The sequence below is a fragment of the Carcharhinus amblyrhynchos genome, chromosome 17, assembly GCF_965287045.1.
Source record: "Carcharhinus amblyrhynchos chromosome 17, sCarAmb.v2.hapA, whole genome shotgun sequence".
Lineage (NCBI taxonomy): Eukaryota > Metazoa > Chordata > Chondrichthyes > Carcharhiniformes > Carcharhinidae > Carcharhinus > Carcharhinus amblyrhynchos.
The window spans coordinates 49,892,180-49,911,911 of NC_137340.1; the positions used below are offsets into that span (position 1 = coordinate 49,892,180).

At 43.0% G+C, this 19,732-nt stretch overlaps 1 protein-coding gene across 2 annotated transcripts in view; it reads right to left on the reverse strand.

Moving 5' to 3' along the window:
• Nucleotides 1-19,732, reverse strand: part of r3hcc1l (R3H domain and coiled-coil containing 1-like) — a 169,593-nt gene that overhangs the window by 38,239 nt on the left and 111,622 nt on the right. For both annotated transcript variants that reach the window (XM_080205928.1, XM_080205929.1), the window contains exon 4: nucleotides 10,165-10,235. In XM_080205928.1, the coding sequence (XP_080062054.1) occupies nucleotides 10,165-10,235 (71 nt within the window). The remainder of the gene's footprint in view (nucleotides 1-10,164; nucleotides 10,236-19,732) is intronic.

Sequence of the window (19,732 nt, forward strand, 5' to 3'; positions counted from 1 at the left end):
CGTCTAACAGAGAAAGAGGCTTCTGTTTCGGCTGCATTCACACAGCACAGAAATAGCCCATTCAGCCCAAGTGGTGAATGCTAGCATTGATGCTCTGCAGGAGCCCCCTCCCATTCTACTTCATCTCATCCTACTATTCATCCTATTAGCATATAGGATGTGGGGTGTCCAGAACCAGGGATTACAGTCCGAGGATACAGGGTAGACTATTTAGGACAGAGGTAAGGAGACATTTCTTCACCCAAAGAGTGATGAGCCTGTGGAATTCATTACCACAGCAAGTAGTTGAAGACAAAACACTGAATGAATTCAAGAAGCAGCTGTATATAGCACTTGGGGCGAATGGGATCAAAGCTTATATGAAGAAAGCAGGATCAGGCAATTGAGTTGGATGATCAGCCATGATCATAATGAATGGCGGAGCAGGCTGGAAGGGCCAAATGGCCTTTTCCTTCCCCCATCTGCTAAGTTTCTATGTCTCTATATCCTTCTCATTTTTTCTCCTGCACGTTTTTAATCAAACAACGGGGAGGCGATGGAATAGTCATAATGTCACCAGACTAGTGATCCAGAAGTCTAGATTAATGCTCTGTTAATAAAGGTTCAAATCCCACTACACAAGCTGATGGTGTTTAAATTCAATTATTAAATAAACATGGCATTGAAAAGCTAATCTAATGATGACCACAAAATAATTGTTGGTTGTTGTAAAAATCCACCTGGTTCCCAAATAGTCTGGTAAGGCAATCAATTGTTTCAAATTGCTATAACATCTAAAAAGAATGAAACTGGACAGACTGCCTGATATCGACCTGGGCAGAAACAACAATGATGCACCTTGTGCTGCTGCCCCTGCAAAGTCCTCCTTACTAATAGGTGGTGGCTTGTGCCAAAATTGGGACAGCTGTCCTGTAGACATTGGCAAGTAACAAGCTAACACAATCATGTCCACTGAAACAAACTTACAGACAATATCCCCAACACCACCATCTCTGGGTATGTCCTATCTCACCAACAGGGCAGATGGCACAGTGTTATATAGTGGGGAGGGAGTTGTCCTGAGGGTCTTCAACGTCGACTCTGAACTCCACGAAATGTCACTGTACCAGGTTTGATTTATTATTGTCACATGTATTAACATACAGTGAAAAGTATGTTTTTTGTGGGTTGTACAGACAAAGCATACCAGTCATAGAGAAGGAAAGGAGAGAGTGCAGAAAGTAGGTCCATTCAAAAGTCTGATGGCAGCAGGGAAGAAGCTGTTCAGGCAGTAAGTACATGATCAACTTTTGTATCTTTTTCCCGACAGAGAAGGTGGAAGAGAGAACGTCTGGTGTGCGTGGGGCTCTTGATTATACTGGCTGCTTTTCTGAGGCAGCAGGAAGTGCAGACAGAGTCAATGGATTGGAGGCTGGTTTGAGTGATGGGCTGGGCTACCTTCACGCCCCTTTGTATTTTGTTGCAGTCTTGGACAGTGCCGAAGCCATACCAAGCTGTAACACAATCAGAAAGAATGCCTTCAATGATGCAAAGGTGAATCTTAGTGGACATGCCAGATTTCCTTATTCTCTTGGGAAAGTAGAAGCATTGATGTGCTTCCTTAACTACCAGGTGACTGATGGGCAACATAACTTTCTGCTGATTATGAATCAGTACTCCTCCATGTTGAGCACCACTTTGATTTTGATTTGATTTATATTTGTCACATATATCAACACACGGTGAAAAGTATTGCTTTTTGCACACTACAAAGCATTGCGAAAGAAACGAGAGAGTGCAGAATGTAGTGTTACTTGGAGGAAGCACTGAGGGTGGCGAGGGCATGGAATGTACTCTGGGCTGAGAGACGGATGGGAAGAATATAGTGCAGAGGGAGGGGCGGTGGTGTGGATGAGTGGGCTTAAATATTGATCATCAAGAGTGACCCTGCATTGACTGAGCTGGCCAAATCCTAAAACACATAGCTGCTGGACTGGGTCTTTCGTAGTGGTGAAGGAATTAACAAGAGGGAAAAACTTACTTGGCCACATCCTCCCCAATCTACCTGCCGCAGATGTATCTTTCCAGAACAGTAATAGTACCACAAAATCATGCAATCGTAGTAAAGTTACAGATTTAAAGGGGCCATCATGTCTGCACCGGCCAAAAATAAACTGGCCGCTCATTATAATCCCACTTTCCAGCATCTGGTCCATAGCTTTGCAGGTTACAGTGCGTCAGATGGAGATCCAAGTACCTTTTAAATGAGTTGAATATTTCATGCTACATGGGATAGACTTTAAACAAATCTAGCAATTCAAAACTGGGTATCCATGAGGCATTGTGGATCAGACGCAGCAGTAGAATATAATCACAATCCATAACCTCATGGTCCACGCTCTACTATTCCCACCCTGGCTCAGAGTGCAGAGGGCATACCATATATCTAAAATATATATCTAAGATATATCTAAAAATGAGGTATAAACCTGGTGAAGCTACAACACAGGACTACCTGCATGCCAAACAGCAGAGGCAGCATGCGACAGACAGAGCTAAATGATCCGACTACAACTAACGGATCAAATCTAAGCTCTGCAGTCCTGCCACATCCAATTGGGAACAGTGGTGGATAATAAAATAACTTACTGGAGGAAGAGGTTCCACAGATATCTCCACCTGTAATGATGGAGGAGCCCAGCACAAGGCTGAAGCATTAGCAGTCATCTTCAGCCAGAAGTGCCTGATGCACGATCCATCTCGGTCGCCTCCTGAGGTCCCCAGTGTCACAGATGCAAGTAATCCACCAAATTGATTCACTCCACATGATATCAAGAAACGGCTGAAGACTTTGAATACTGCAGAGCTATGGGCCTCAACATTCTGGCAATAGTAAAGAAGACATGTGCTTCAGAACTAGCCAGGCTTTGAGCTAAGCTGCTCTAGTCCAGCTACAAATCTGGCATCTAGCCGGCAACTAGTGGAAAATTGCGCAGGTATGTCCTGTCCACAAAAAGCAGGATAAATACAACTTGGTCAATGACAGCTCCATCAACAGTAAGGTGACGAAAAGTGTCAGTACTATCAAGTGACCCATAACCTGCTCAATAATACGCCATAGAATTCCTACAGTGCTGAACGCCATTCAGCCCATCAAGTGTGCATCGACTCTCCAAACAGGATCTTACAAAGGCCCAATTCCCACCTTATTCCCATAACCCTGAACATTTACCAAGGCAAATCCATTAACCTATACATCTTTACATAGATACGTGCATAGGAATAGAAGATATAGGCCATTCAACCTAGGCTATTCCAACATTCATTATGATTAGTGATCTTCGAATTCAGCATCCTGATCCTGCCTTTACTTATATCTCTTGATCCATTTGGCTCCAAGAGCTATATATAACTCTTTCTTGAAATCACAATGTTTTAGTCTCAACTACTTTCTGTGGTAGCAAATTCCACACATTCACCACCCTCTGGGTGAAGAAATTTCTCTTCACCTCAGTTCTAAAAGGTTTACCTCTTATCGTCAAGCTGTGACCCCTCGTTCTGGACTTCCCCACCACTGAGGACATTCTTTCTGAATCTGCCCTGTCTAACCCTGTTAGAATTTTATAAGTTTCTATGAGATCCACTCTCACTCTTTTAAACTCCTATGAATACAGTGATTTTGTCTCTCATAAGGCAGACCTGCCATCCCAGGAATCAGCGTGGTAAACCTTCGCTGTACTCCCTCTATGGCAAGGATATCCTTTCTTAGAAGAGGATACCAAAACTGCACACAATACTCCAGGTGTGGCCTCATCAATGCCCTGTACAATCACAGCAAAACATCCCTATTCCTATACTCAAATCCTCTCACTGTGAAGGTCAACATACCATTTGCTGACTGTACTGTCTGCTGTACCTGCGCGCTTACTTTCAGCGACTGATGCACAAGGACACCAAGGTCTCGCTGAGTATCCACTTCTCTCAATTTACACCCATTCAAATAATAATCTGGTCCCTATTTTTGATACTGAAGTGAATAGCCTCACATTTATTCACATTATATTGCATCTGCCCACTCAGTCTGTCCAAATCATGCTGAAGCTTCTCTGCATCTTTCTCACAGTTCATCCTCCCACCAACTTTATATCATCTGCAAATTTGGAGATAATGCTTTTAGTTCCCTCTTCCAAATCATTAATATATAATGTGAACAGTTGGGGTTCTAGCACAGATTCTTGTGGAACTCCACTAGCCACTGCCTGCCAATCAGAAAAAGGCACATTTATTCCAATTCTTTGTTTCTTGACTGCTAACCCGCTGTCTGTTCATCTCAAGACATGACCTGAAATCCTACGTGCTTTAACTTTACATAGTAGTCTGCTATGTCAAAATCCTTGTGAAAGTCTAAATAAACCACACCAGCCGGTTTCCCCGGACAACTCAACCAGTTATATCCTTAAAGAGTTCCAGTAGATTCATCAAGCATGATTTCCCTTTTGTAAATCCATGCTGACTTTGTCTGATTATACCACTGCTTTCCAAATGCTGAACTATGAAATCCTTGATAATGGATTTTAGCAACTTCCCTATGACCAGCTTTAGGCTCATTGATCTACAGTTCCTTGTTTTCTCTCTACCCTCCTTCTTGAATAGTGGTTTTACATTAGCTACTCTCCAATCTGTAGGAAGCATTCCAGAATCCAGAGAATTTTAGAAAATAACCACCAATGGATCTACTATTTCCAGGGCCACTTCCTTAATTACTCCGAGATGAACATGATCAGGCCCTGGAAATTTATCCACCTTCAATCCCACTGATTTCCCCAAACCATCATTGGGCATTAAGAGGCAATTTAGCATTGTGAATCCACCTAACCTGCACATCCCTGGGTTATGCCAGGGTTAGTTCAAACATGGACAAAAGTGCTGAATTCCAGAGATGAGGTGGGAGCGACTGCCCTCGACATAAAGCTAGATTTGGCCAAGTATGGTATCAAGGAACCCTTGCAAAACTAAAGTCGTTGGGAATAGGGGGAAAACTCTCTGTTGGCTGGGGTCATACCAAGCTCAAAGGTTGCGGTTGTTGGAGGTCAATCATCTCAGCATTGGGACATCACCGCAGGGGTTTGTCAGGGGAGTGTCCTAGGCCCAACTAACTTCAGCTGCTTCATCAATGACTTTCTCTCCATCGTAATATCAGAAATGGGGTTCACAGATCACTGCACAAAGTTCAGCACCATTTGTGACTCCTCAAATACTGAAGAAGGCCCTGCCTTTACGCAACCAGACCTGGGCAGGTAAATGGCAAGTAACATTTGCACTACACAAGTGCCAGCAATGACCATCTGCAACAGAGAGAATCAAACCATCCTCCACTGACATTGAAAGGCATTGCCATCACTGAATCCTGCACCATCAACTTCCAGGGGTACTATGGACAAGAAGCTGAAGTCAAAAAAATACTGTGGCTACAAGAGCGGTTCAGAGACTGAGAATTCTGTAGAAAGTAACTCCCCTTCTATTCTCCCCCCCAACCCACCCCCACCAAATCCTGTCCACCCAGGACATACCCAAGTCAGGCATGTAATGGAATCTTCTCCACTTGACATTCAAGATGCTCAACACCACCCAGGACAAAGCAGATTGCTTAACTGTCATCCCATCCACCAGCTTCAACATTCACTCCCTCCACCACCGACAACAGTGGCATTAGTTTGCCATCTGCAAGATGCACTGCAGCAATTCTCCTTTGACACTACCTTCCAAACCCATAACCTCTCCCATCTAGGTGAACAAAGACAGCAGATGCATGGGAGGACTGCAAGCTACAAGTTCCTCTTCAAGCCACACATCATCCCGACTTGCAACTGTATCGCCGTTCTTTCACTGTCACTGGGGCAAACTGCTGGAACTCCCCAAGAGCACTGTGTGTATACCTACATGTGGACTGCAGGGGATTAAGAAAGCAGCTCACCACTACCTTCTTGAGGGCAATTAGGGATGGACAATAAATGCTGGCCTAGCCAGTGACACCCACATCCCACGTACGAATATAAAATAAAACCATTCTCGGTGTAAAGACATTCAGCTGAATTTTTCCCTGGCTTTATTTACAATCACCTTATATTTAGAGATCTGGTTTCAGGCTTTCCCACAAGTGGGAAGCACCTTTTCTATGTTGATCTTACCAAAAGCTTTCATAATTTTAAAGACCTCTAATAGGTCACCCCCTCAGCCTTCTTTTGCTAAAGAGAGTCCCAAACTTCTGGTCATTTCATCTAGTTATAGTTTAAAATGCACCATGTTGTCATATCTTTCTCCTTCAAATGTTGACTAATATGCTGTGAATTTCCAGCACTTCCTGCTGCGTCAGTTTTAGAGTTTCACTTTACTGCTGTAATGCAGATGAGTTCAGACAGAGGAGTGGCTCCGTGCATCTCCACTTACTATTCACACAAGCCAGTGGGGAAAGCGGAAAGGTATGCTTGTGACAAAACCTGCAGTCTGCTCCTGTTAGTAAGCCACACAAACACAACAGCACCATTACAGTTTATGTCCATCCAACTGAAATATGGTTTTGCAGATCCCTGACAGCCATCTGTTACCTTACATTCACAGCCATAATACTGAAAATTGGAGCAATGCCTCTGCATAGAAAGGACAGCAGCATTCATTTAGTTCTGAAGCCTGGCTTTGTAGCCAGCACAAAATTCTAAGTTTCTCCCTCTGCATGCTGCCTGTGTGGGTACTGCATAAAATGAGCAGTCACGATCCACTTCAGTTCAACACTAATTAATACGACAAGGCTGACTGCTGTGGAAATTGGTTAAATTATGATTGGTACAGATAGAGAAAACTTAAAGGGTGGGATTTGAGCCCATGGATGGGCACAGGGGTGTGTGTGTGTGTGTGTGTGTGTGTGTGTGTGTTGGGTGGGGGGGGGGGGAGGCGGTGTGTGTGGGGGGAGGAGAGCAGCGCAGGAGACTTTACTCCATTGGCAAGTTGCAGCTGTTCTAATTGAAATGGGTTAAGATGATTGCAGGAGTTGTTAACGGTTGATAAAGCCAAATTATTTGCTGTGGTGGGCAGGACCAAAACAGGGGACACAACCTTATAACTAGTGCTAAGCTACTCAGAGATGATGTCAGGGGGAACTTCACACAATGGGCAGGAGAAATCTGGAAGGTTCTTCGCCGTAAAGATGCTGAGGCTGGGCGTCAGTTCAAACGTTCAAAATTGAGATCTATAGATTTTGTTAAGCAAGGATATTAAAGGGATAAGGAACCACAGCAGCTAAATGGAGCCAGGACCTCGGATTAACCCTGATCAGATTGAATGGAGGAACAGGTCAAGGGCTAAATGACCCATTTCTGTTCTTTTGTTCCTGGAAATGCTTCTCACATTTTAAGAGTGGACTGAAAGAGCAGTGTTCAGACAGAAATCCATATCCTCTGCATGCTGCTCTCTCCTCTTCACTTCCTTTTCTGCCAATGTTCTAATCAAGGCTGCAGATCCAGGATTCTGGTTTCCAGCAGGGAATCTGAATCTTGGCTTTTATGCTCGTCTAAGGACCTGACCTTCGTTCGTAAGACTCATGAAAATGTGGGTGTGTTGTTTATGGACTAATTATAGGAATGAACGCTGTTGGGGGAAGCAGGCCCTGTTCATTTATTGCTTATGGTACTCTGCTAACGCAAGTTCACCTTTGACAGAACAGAACAAAAAGGAAAGCGTGTTCCATTTCACAGCACCACCATCATTCAGCCTGACAAGTGCAAAACAATTCTCTGAAGGAAACATGATAAAGTGAAGACTCGTTAGTCACTTTACACATGTTGCCTGCGAAAAATAAGGGCAAAAATAAATGACAAGAATCAGAAACATTTATTTAAACGTCAGGCACAGACTTGTTATCAGTAAACAACAGCTGGGTGTACCTAATGCAATGTTCAAATAACTTTCTGTGAAATCAGCAAAGCTTCCAAATTGAAATTAGACATTTCACCAGACTGAGAAAGGTTTTCTTTCTTTCTTCCTGGGTACTTTCCTTATATTTGTGTACACACATACTTAATTCATAAACAAACTTACACACATCAAAAATAGGGGCATAGAACAGTAATTGCTTTTTAAAAAAATGTAACAATCCAAAACAGATAACCACTAAGGGAAAAAAATTGGAAAATATTTATAACATTGGTGTATTTTTATGTGTTCTTTTTCATTTAATCAGAGTGGAAGTGCTTTTTTAACTCTTTCAAGGTATGATACCTGACCTTCCTCGTGGTGGCACAGCGCCAGTTTGGGTTCGATTCCTGGCTTGGGTCACTGTCTGTGTGGAGTTTGCACATTCTCCCCGTGTCTGCCTGGATTTCCTCCGGATACTCCGGTTTCCTCCTATAGTCACCGGAGTGTGGCAACTTGGGGATTTTCACAGTAATGTCATTGCAGTGTTAATGCAAGCCTACTTGTGACTAATAAATAAAGTTCTTCTGCCTTCACAAAGTTTTGGAAGTCACTTTCCAACTCTTCCAAGCCGCTCAGAGTGATTCCCTCTTGCCTTAACCATGTGACCCCTGTCAAACAGTGTCCTGGTCCCATTCTCCTTCTCAGTGATAGGTAACATGCTGGGAGCTGGGAACCAGCAAACACACTGGTGTTTCAAACCTACAATATTGATATCTCTCTCCCTCCTTAGGTGATTAAGAAAGGAGAAGACTAAGAAAGAGAGCTGATAAGGAGGAGGATCAGTGTTGATGCAAAGGGAATGGAAGAAAAAAATGAAGTGGCACCCACGTAGGTAGGCAAAACTACTCGACAATAGGAGATTTCAGCAAACACTTTTAAGACAACCACTATAGAAATCCCTAAAATGAAAGGGGTCAGTCTGCGGTCTTCAATTAGAGTTCTAGAGTCATAGAGATTTACAGCATGGAAACAGGCCCTTTGGCCCAACTTGTCCATGCCACCCTTTTCTTTTAAACCCATAAGCTAATCCCGATTGCCTGCATTTGGCCTATATCCCTCCATACCCATCTTACCCATGTAATTGTCTAAATGCTTTTTAAAAGATAAAGTTGTACCAAGTTCTACTACAACCACCTCTGACAGCTTGTTCCAGACACTCACCACCCTCTGTGTGAAAGAATTACCCCTCTGGACACTTTGGTATCTCTCCCCTCTCACTTTAAACCTATGCTCTCTTATTTTAGACTCTCCTATCTTTAGGAAAAGATATTGACTATCTAGCTAATCTGTGCCCTCATTATTTTATAGACCTCTATAAAATCACCCCTCAGCCTTCTATGCTCCAGAGAAAAAAGTCCCAGTCTATCCAGCCTCTCCTTAGAACACAAACCATCAAGTCCCGGAAGCATCCTAGTAAATCTCTTCTGCACTCTTTCTGGTTTAATAACATCCTTTCTTTAATAGGGTGACCAGAATTGCACACAGTATTTCAAGAGTAGCCTTACCAATGTCTTGTACAACTTCAACAAGACGTCCTAGCTCCTGTATTCAATGTTCTGATTGACGAAACCAAGCATGCCAAATGCCTTCTTCACTACTCTGTCCACCTGTGACTCCACTTTCAAGGAGCTATGAACACGTACCCCTAGATCTCTTTGTAACTCTTCCCAATGTCCTACCATTAACTGAGTTAGTCCTGCCCTGGTTCAATCTATGAAAATTCATCACCTCACATTTATCTAAATAATGCTCCACTCATTAGCCAACTGGCCCTAAAGATGGAGGCACCACCTAGAACTGGAAAACTAAACAACAAGTTGTGTTCAAAATGCCATGACTGCATGTACAATAGTTTTCAGATACCAAATTCAAATGAGGATTACTTGATTTTTTTGATTTGACGTGTATATGGGGATACAGTGAAAAGTGTTGTATGCTATGCCGTTCATAGAGCACAAAGGGGAGAAGGAAAAGGAGAGGGTGCAGAATATAGTGCTACAGTTACAGATAGGGTGTAGAGAAAGATCAGAACATTATTAGAAAGTTTAAAGGAGTTAAAGTTAAGTTTTAAGAGCATAGAACGAGACTAAAAGATGGAATTACAGAGGGTATGTTGGGGACAGCTCGCAAGAAGTTGCCATGCTCCGATGCCCTTTTTTTTAAAGTAAGTAACTTTTGGATAAGTTTCATACAATTCAATGCAAAATCAGAACGTACCTGCAATTGCACTTGAAAACAAGCCTAAAGCATGTGTGTCGTCCACCCATTTGATATCAAATCCTTTCTTCCTGACAGAAAAAGAGCATTCAGAATTAGAGTCCAACCTTTTGCACAAGAGAGATAGCTGTTTGAATCAAAACTGTTGAGAATTGTACAGATCCATGCAGACAAAAAGGAAAGGCTCTCCAGTGTCACAGTTAACAAAAGCTGAGCCAGACTAATCAGCAAGTGCCTGGGTTAGTCGCAGTTGATATTAAATTACTTGCTTCAGCTAAGCTAGCAGCTAATTGGCCTCAGCACCCTGGGTTAGGGAGGGGAAATTAGCTAGGGTTGTATAGACAAGGGTGAACTGGCTCAATTCTAAGTAATTACCAACACTGACTGTCTAGCCTCACACGAGGCGAGGCTAGTTGGAAAGAAGTACAGAAGTAAATGGGGTCAGTGGAACCATACCTCAGTGAGGAGAGCACAGGAAAACAAAGGGGGAGAGAAAATTTGGAGACATAAAGAGTGAGCCAAATTGAAATTTCGACATTATTCCACATACAGCGAGGCCCCATAGGGAGAATCGTTCGGGAAAGTGAAATACTTTCCCTTGGCACAGTGATTAAGACTGCTGCCTCTCATTGCCAGGACTTGGATTTGATTCCCAGCTTGTGTCACTGCCTGTGCGGAGTTTGCATGTTCTCCCTGTATCTGCGTGGGTTTCCTCCAGGTGCTCCAGTTTCCTCCCACAGTCCGAACGACGTGCTGGTTAGGTGCACTGGCCGTGCTAAATTCTCCCTCTGTGCATCTGCACAGGTGCCAGTGGGTGGCGACTAAGGGATTTTCACAGAAACTTCATTGCAGTATTAATGTAAGCCTACTTGTAACACTAATAAGTAAACTTTAAACTTAACTGTACTTAAGAGCTTTGCCAACCGGTCACCTATTTGCCTCAACAGCAAATAATTTTTAGAAGATTATTTATTAGTCACAAGTAAGGCTTACATTAACACTGCAATGGAGTTACTGTGAAATTCTCCAAGTTACTGTGAAATTCTCCTAGCTACTACACTCCATCGTCTGTTCAGGTCAATGCATCCAACCAGCATGTCTTTCAGAATGTGGGAGGAAACCAGAGCACGCAGAGAAAACTCACGCAGACACGGGGAGAACATGCAAATTCCACTCAGACAGTGACCCAAATTGAGAATCGAACCTGGGTCCCTGGCATTGTAAGGCAGCAGTGCTAACCACTATGCCACCATGTTGCCCGTACTTCACCAGACGGAAAACAAAAAAAAGTGAGAGAAAGACACAACTTTGACAAAAGAAATCACAATTAATCAGCCTTGGAGATGTGAAAAGAAGTAATTAGCAACAGATAGATATGAAAACTTCACAGGCAGGGCAATACAGCTGGAATTGTCAAATCTGATTATCTTCCTCCTAGCACAAATATAACAAAGTGATGCACTGCGACAGCAATGAATCTGATTATTGAAGTAATGGCATAATTACAAGGCATTTAGAAATTAATTTTGCACAACTGAATGCTGAACTTGTAACCCCTAACCATAATGGCATGCAATTCTGTGCAATACACAATACAGCTTGATTAGAAAGTCAGACTTGCATTTATATAGCACCTTATCAGCACTCAGAAGCACTTCACAATGAATTAGTTTGCATCATTTGGCAACTGTTGATGGCGGCAGCTGTTTTGTGTACAGCAACATTCCATGAAGCAAGCTACTATTTTTGGTTTAGTTGGCTGAGGAAAGCAGGCTGGTCAGATTATCAAGAGAATTCCTTGCTCTTCTCTGAATGGCATCGTGGGTTCTGTTAACATTGACCTGGACAAGGAAATGAGAGCAGGAGCTTGAACACTGCAGGTTTCTGCTACCAGTGTACTGAAGCCTCAGCTTAGATTCAGTCCGAACTGTGAATACTGCATTTATTGACAATCTTTCACACTGGAATTGAAAATCTAAGTACCAAGACTGTACATTTTTAAGATCTACAGCGTAACCAAGCTTGTGGGCAAAGTTGCAAAGTTCGCCAACAATCCTAATAGGTCACAAAAGATGAATAGTAATTGCTGACAAGGGATGCCAATCGACCCATATACACCCTTCTTGCATTTAAACTTGTGGTCTCTCCTCCATCATTGCAGCTAACAAGCTCTTGAGTATTTTGAAAGCTTTTGCCTCCAGTACCCAATCAGGCATTCCAGGTATTAATCACGATTTGTGCTTGCTGACATTAGTATCGTTGCCTTTTACTAGTTTACCTTCATGTCCCCTTGTAACACATTTGTGCGATCTAACTTGGAACACAGGCTCTGGGTTAACTGTTAGCACACCACATGTAGGTCCCTACAATGTTCCCCATCACCTGTCACCTTTTGAGCCTGGGTTTTTTTGCTATATTTGTCTGACTCTGACCTACCTGGTAAAACAGGTGAACATAGAAACAAGGCGGAGGTCCGCCATTCATTTTGATCATGGCTGATCATCAAATTCAATATCCTGATCCTTCCTTTCCCCCCCGTATCCCTTGATTCCTTTAGTCCCAAGGAGGCACGGTGGTTAGCATTGTTGCCTCACCGCACCAGAGGCCCGGGTTCAATTTCAGCTCTGGGTCAGCGTCAGAGCTCCCCATCACTGTGAAGCTACGCACTTTGGATGGAGGAATGAAGGTATAGACTATTTTCTAAATGGGAAAATGCTTAGGAAATGAGAAACACAAAGGGACTTGACAGTCACTGTTCAAGATTCTCTTAAGGTTAACGTGCAGTTTCAGTCAGCAGTTAGGAAGGCAATTGCAATGTTAGCATTCATGTCAAGAGAGGGAGAATACAAGAACAGGAATGTACTTCTGAGACTGTATAAGGCTCTGGTCACCCCATTTGGAGTATTGAGAGCAGTTTTGGACCCCATATCTAGGAAGGATGTGCTGACTTTGGAAAGGGTCCAGAAGAGGTTCACAAGAACGTCCCTGAAATGAAGAGCTTGTTGTATGAGGAACGGTTGAGGATTCTGGATCTGAACTCACTGGAGTTTAGAATAATGAAGGGTGATCTCATTGAAACTTACAGGATACAGCGAGGCCTGGATAGAGTGGACGTGAAGACGATGGTTCCACAAATAGGAAAAACTAGAAACACCTCAGGCTAAAGGGATGATCCTTCAAAACAGAGATGAGGAGGAATTTCTTCAACCAGAGATTGGCGAATCTGTGGAACTCTTTGCCGCAGAAGGCTGTGGAGTCCAGGTCATTAAGTGTCTTTAAGACAAAGACGGATAGGTTCTTGATCAATAAGGGGATCAGGGATATAGGGAAAAGGCAGGAGAAAGGGGGTGAGAAAAAGAATCAGCCATAATTGATTGGCGGAGCAGACACGACGTCCGAGTTGCCTAATCCTGCTCCTGTGCCTTACAGTCTTACTGCATGGATTTCCTCACGGTGCTCCGGTTTCCTCCCAAAGTCCAAAGACGCGTAGGTTAGGTGGATTGGCCATAGTAAACGTGTGGGGTTATGGGGATAGGATGAGATAGAGAGACTGGATAAAATACTCCATCAGAGAATTGGTGCAGACTTGATGGGCCAAATGGCCTCCTTCTGCACTGTCTGGACTCTATGTCTAACTTCTTCTTGAAGTCACACAACACTTTGGCCTCAACTATTTTCTGTGGTAGTGAATTCCACAGGTTCACCACTCTCTGAGTGAAGAAATTTCTTCTCATCTCAGTTCATCTCATTCTAATTGCACGTTTATAGGAAAATGGGAAAAAAGAAAGATGAAAACAGGCTAGAACTGATTACCTTTAGACCAGCATCCCGTGTTGTTTGGCAGACAAAAACACAAAAAGAATATCAACTGTGGCGATGCTTACCTCATGAAGGAGCAACGCTCCGGAAGTTAGTGGCTTGTGCTACCAAATAAACTTGTTGGACTATAACTTGGTGTTGTGAGACTTCTTACTGTGATTGGTGACCAGAGTGTTCCAGTCAAAGTACATGGGCATTTCTGTCAATATTTAGAGTAATTATACAGGAAGAAAACGAGTAATTTATTGAAATTGCAGTACATCAGGAAAAGCAGTGCAAAGGGGCAGGAAGAGACAATTCTCCTTCATGTGTAAAGCTGAACAAGATTCTTCCACTAAATTGCCTCCTGGTGACAGCTTAATAAACCAATTTCTTTAATAGTACACCTCTCCTTACCCTATGCATAGGCAATACAAAAGGCCATTTTAAACCAGGAGGGATTTGCTTCCATGTAAATATTCTGGACTACTTCAATGTCGGCTACAAAATAAATCATAGCTAATGTGTTTCTTAATGCTAACTTTAAAATGTGAAGTTTTACTTAATTCGAAGCATCTGAGTATTTTAGCCTCAGACGCACAAAAACTTAAAAGGGCATTTAAGCAGTATGAACATTTAGGGGAGATTATGGTGAGGGAGCAACAATTTACTCTTTCAGGTTAGGTTTATTCACCCTAACCTGCCTTATATATATCCGAGGGTTCAGTCACTGAGTCTATATGGGTAGAACTGAGAAATAAGAAGGGGAAATCACCTTGATAGGGTTGTACTATAGGCCCCCAAAGAGTCAGTGGGAAATTGAGGTGCAAATATGTAGGGAGATTACAGATAGCTCCAAGAAAAATAGGGTGGTAATAGTCGGAGATTTTAACTTCCCCAACATTGACGGGAACAGCCATAGTATTAGAGGATTGAACATAAGAAATAGGAGCAGGAGTAGGCCATCTAGCTCTTCGAGCCTGCCCCGCCATTCAATAAGATCATGGCTGATCTGTCGTGGCTCAGTTCCACATTCCCGCCCTCTCCCCATAACCCTTAATCCCCTCTCTTATCAAAAACCCATCAACCCGTGTCTTAAAAATATTTAGCGAGGTAGCCTCCACCACTTCAACGGGCAGAGAATTCCAGAGATTCACCACCCTTTGAGTGAAGAAGTTCCTCCTCAACTCCGTTCTAAACCGCCCCCCCTTTATCTTGAGGCTGTGCCCCCCTAGTCCTTTTATCCTTTCTGAGCTGAAAGAGTCTCTCCACCTCTATCCTATCCATCCCATTCATCATCTTATACGTCTCAATGAGATCTCCCCTCATTCTTCTAAACCCTAACGAGTACAAGCCTAGTTTATTCAGCCTCTCCTCATAGCTCAACCCCCTCAACTCCGGCATCAGCCTAGTAAACCTCCTCTGCACTCCCTCCAAGGCCAAAATATCCTTGCGTAAGTACGGTGCCCAAAACTGCACACAGTACTCCAGCTGCGGCCTCACCAATGCCCCATACAGCCACAGCAAGACCTCCCTACTTTTGGATGGAGAGAAATTCATTGAGTGTATTCAGGAGGAATTCTCATTCAGTATGTGGATAGCCCAACTAGAGAGGGGGCAAAACTTGACCTTGTCTTGGGAAATAAGGAAGGACAGGTGACAGAAGTGTTAGTGAGGGATCAGTTTGGGATCAATGACCATAATTCTATTGGTATTAAGATAGCTATGGAGAATGATAGGTCTGTCCCAAAAGTTAAAATTCTAAATTGGGGCAAGGCCAATTTTGATGGTACCAGGCAGGAACTTTCAAAAGTTAATTGGGGGAGTTTGTGGGAAGGAAAAGGGACGGCTAGTAAGTGGCATGCTTTCAAAAGTCTGTTAACCAGGGTTCAGGGTAAACACATTCCTCTTAGAGTGAAGGGCAAGGCTGGCAGAAGTAGGGAACCCTGGATGACTTGAGATATTGAGGCCCTGGTCAAGAAGCAGAAAGAAGCACATGACATACATTGGCAGCTGGGATCAAGTGAATCCCTTGAAGAGTACAGGAGGTGTACGAGTAGAGTTAAGAGAGAAATCAGACAGGCAAAAAGGGGACACAAAAGTGTTTTGGCAGATAAGGCAAAGGAGAATCCAAAGAGCTTCTACCAATACATAAAGGGCAAAAGAGTAACAACGGAGAGAGTAGGGCCTTTTAAGGATCAACAAGGTTATCTATGTGCATGTGGATCCACAAGAGATGCATGAGATCGTAAATGAATATTTCTCATCAGTATTTACTGTTGAGAAAAGCATAGATGATAGGGAATTTGGGGAAATAAATAATGATGTCTTGAGGAGTGTACCTATTACAGAGGAGTTGGTGCTGGAAGTCTTAAAGTGCATCAAGGTAGATAAATCCCCCGGACTTGATGAAGTATATCCCAGGACGTAGTGGGGGGTCAGGGAGTAAATTGCAGGTCCTCTAGCCAAAATATTTGAATCATCAATGAGATGCCTGAAGATTGGAGAGTGGCAAATGTTTTGCCTTTGTTTAAAGAGGGCTGCAGGGAAAAGCCTGGGAACTGCAGGCCAGTGAGCCTCACATCTGTGGTAGGTAAATTGCTGGGAGATATTTTGAAAGACAGGATCTACAGGCATTTAGAGATGCAAGGATTAGGGACAGTCAGCATGGCTTTGTGAGTGGAAAATCATGTCTCACAAATTTAATTGAGTTTTTTGAAGGGGCAACCAAGAAGGTAGATGAGGGCAGTGCAGTTGATGTTGTCTACATGGAATTTAGCAAGGCCTTTGACAAGGTACCACATGGTAGGTTGTCACATAAAATCAAAGGATCCAGGGTGAGGTATCTAAATGGATACAAAATTGGCTTCTCGACAGAATGTGGAGATGCTGGCGTTGAACTTCTTACTGTTCTTGATAGAAGCCAGAGATTGGTTGTAGAGAGTTGTTTCTCAAACTGGAGGCCTGTGACCAGCGGTGTGCTTCAGGGATCAGTGCTGGGTCCACTGTTATTTGTCATTTATATTAATGATTTGGATGAGAATATAGGGGGTATGGTTAGTAAGTTTGCAGATGACACCAAGATTGGTGGTATAGTGGACAGTGAAGAAAGGTATCTCCAATTGCAATGGGATCTTGATCAATTGGGCCAGTGGGCTCACGAATGGCAGATGGAGTTTAATTTAGACAAATGCGAGGTGATGCATTTTGGTAGAGTGAGCCAGGGCAGGACTTACTCAGTTAATGGTAGGGAGTTGGGCAGAGTTACAGAACAAAGAGATCTAGGAGTACATGTTCATAGCTCCTTGAACGTGGAGTCACAGGTGGACAGAGTGGTGAAGGCGGCATTCAGCATGCTTGGTTTCATTGGTCAGAACATTGAATACAGGAGTTGTGACGACCTGTTGAAGTTGTACAAGGCATTGGTAAGGCCACACTTGGAATTCCGCATGCAATTCTGGCCACCTTATTATAGAAAAGATATTATTAAACTAGAAAGAATGCAGAAAAGATTTACTGGGATGTTACCAGGACTTGATGGATTGAGTTATAAGGAGAGGCTGAATAGACTGGGACTTTTTCCTCTGGAGCGTAGGAGGCTGAGGGGTGACCTCAGCGAGGTCTATAAAATAATGAGGGGCACAGACAAGGTAGATAGTCAATATCTTTTCCCAAAGATAGGGGAGTCTAAAACTAGGAGGCATAGTTTAAGGTGGGAGGGGACAAATACTAAAGTATCCAGAGGGGCAATTTGTTCACACAGGGTGGTGAGTGTCTGGAACAAGCTGCCAGAAGTAGAAGAGGCGGGAACAATTTTGTCTTTTAAAAAGCATTTAGATAGTTACATGGGTACAATAAGTCTGGAGGGATATGGGCCAAATGCAGGCAATTGGGATTAGTTTAGGAGTTTTTTTAAAAAAAGGGCAGCATGGACAAGTTGGGCTGAAGGGCCTGTTTCCATGCTTTAAACCTCTGTGATCTATATAGGGCACAATGCCATGATGGTTGTAATAGTGGGCTAGCAGTCCAGACATTGAGAGTTGAATTCAATTATTTGTGGATTGGTATCCGAAAGTACTCACCATGACAGCAGGCAGATTACTGCAAAAACCCAACTGGTTCTCTATGAAAGGCCCTCAGGGAAAGGAACTTGCTATCCCTTATATGCACCGGCCTACACCTGACTCCAGTTCCACATTACACAGCTGAAATTTTAATGCCTCACCCCAAAAATCAACAAAGGAATATCCACTATCGTATCAGTATAATACGTGCACTTCTCACCAGTAATCCCTGCGATTTTGTCAATTTAGTGGCAACTTCACTGATCTTTTGAGCTTAGATTCAAACTCGAGAATTCACTTCAGAATTTAAAACAGTTGGCAAACTCACTGTTGTGCATTTGAACCCTATTTCAGGCTTCAACTCATAACCTGACACAACGCAATATTTGGTGGACTACATTGCAAATTAAATATGGTGTTAAATCAAAGGGACTTTCTCCTTGTTCCTTTATTTAGATGGACATGAAAAATCTTGTCACAGTTTCAAAGAGGAACAGAGAATTATCACCCTGCAATATTCCTTTAAACAAAGTCATTGAAAAAAGCAACTGCTAATTAAAGAGTACTAATGAGTTCCATGCTTACATGTTAAATTGGCTTTTGTTTTCAAATCCTACTGTGTGTTTGCCCACAGCTATTCCTGTAATCTCCTCCAGACCTACGACCCTCTGAGATATCTGCATTTCTCCAATTGTCACCTCTTGGGCATCCTGATTTTAATTGCTCTACCACTGGTAGTCACGCTCATAGTTGCCTGGATCCTAAACTCAAGAATTCCCTTTCTAAACCGCTCTGACTTGCTTTCCTCGTTTAAGCTCACCTCTTTGACGAAGCTTTTGGTTCTTCTGCCTGAGTATCTCCTAATGAAACTCAGCGTCGGATTTTGTTTTTTTTCAATGCTCCTACAAAGCTCGTTCGAGGGACTTTATAGTAAATGCTCTATATAAACAAAAGCTGCTTTCCTTGCAGATGTTAACTCAACTGCTGTGCATTCCTAAAACTTTCTGTCTTTGTTTCAAAGGCCCACCCATTTGCAAGAAGCTTCAAGACTACAACAATAAGCTTTGTTTGCCCAGTTAACAGTTGCTGTGTCCCAGTAACAACAATTCATTGTGTGGAGTGTTTTAAAATATTTTGATACGATGAGGTGATCAATGAGGGTGGCACGGTGGCACAATGGTTAGCACTGCTGCCTCACAGCGCCAGGGATCTGGATCCAATTACCGTCTTGTATCACTGTCTGTGTGGAGTCTGCACATTCTCCCCGCATCTGTGTGGGGTTTCCTCCGGTTTCCTCCCGCAGACTAAAAGATTTGCTGGTTAGATGCATTGACCCGAACAGGCGTCGCAGTGTGGCAACTCGGGGAATTTCACAGTAACTTCATAGCAGTGTTAATGCAAGCCTTATTTGTGACTAATAAATAAACTTTACATTAAACTTTAGTGTCAGGGGGACCAGCTGAGTAAATGCATGGGGTTCTAGGGATAGGGCCTGGGTGGGAATGTGGTCGAAGCTGACTCAATGGGCTGAATGACCCCCTTCTGCACTGTAGGATTCTTTGATTCTAAATGTAAACATTCAAAAGGAGAATATCCACTCTGGTCACAAGTAAAAATTTGATATGATTTTTTAACTCTTTGAAGTTGCTGATGCAAACCTCATTTTTTTCCCCCGTAGTTGTGTCTAAAAGTGGCAAGCTTCAAAG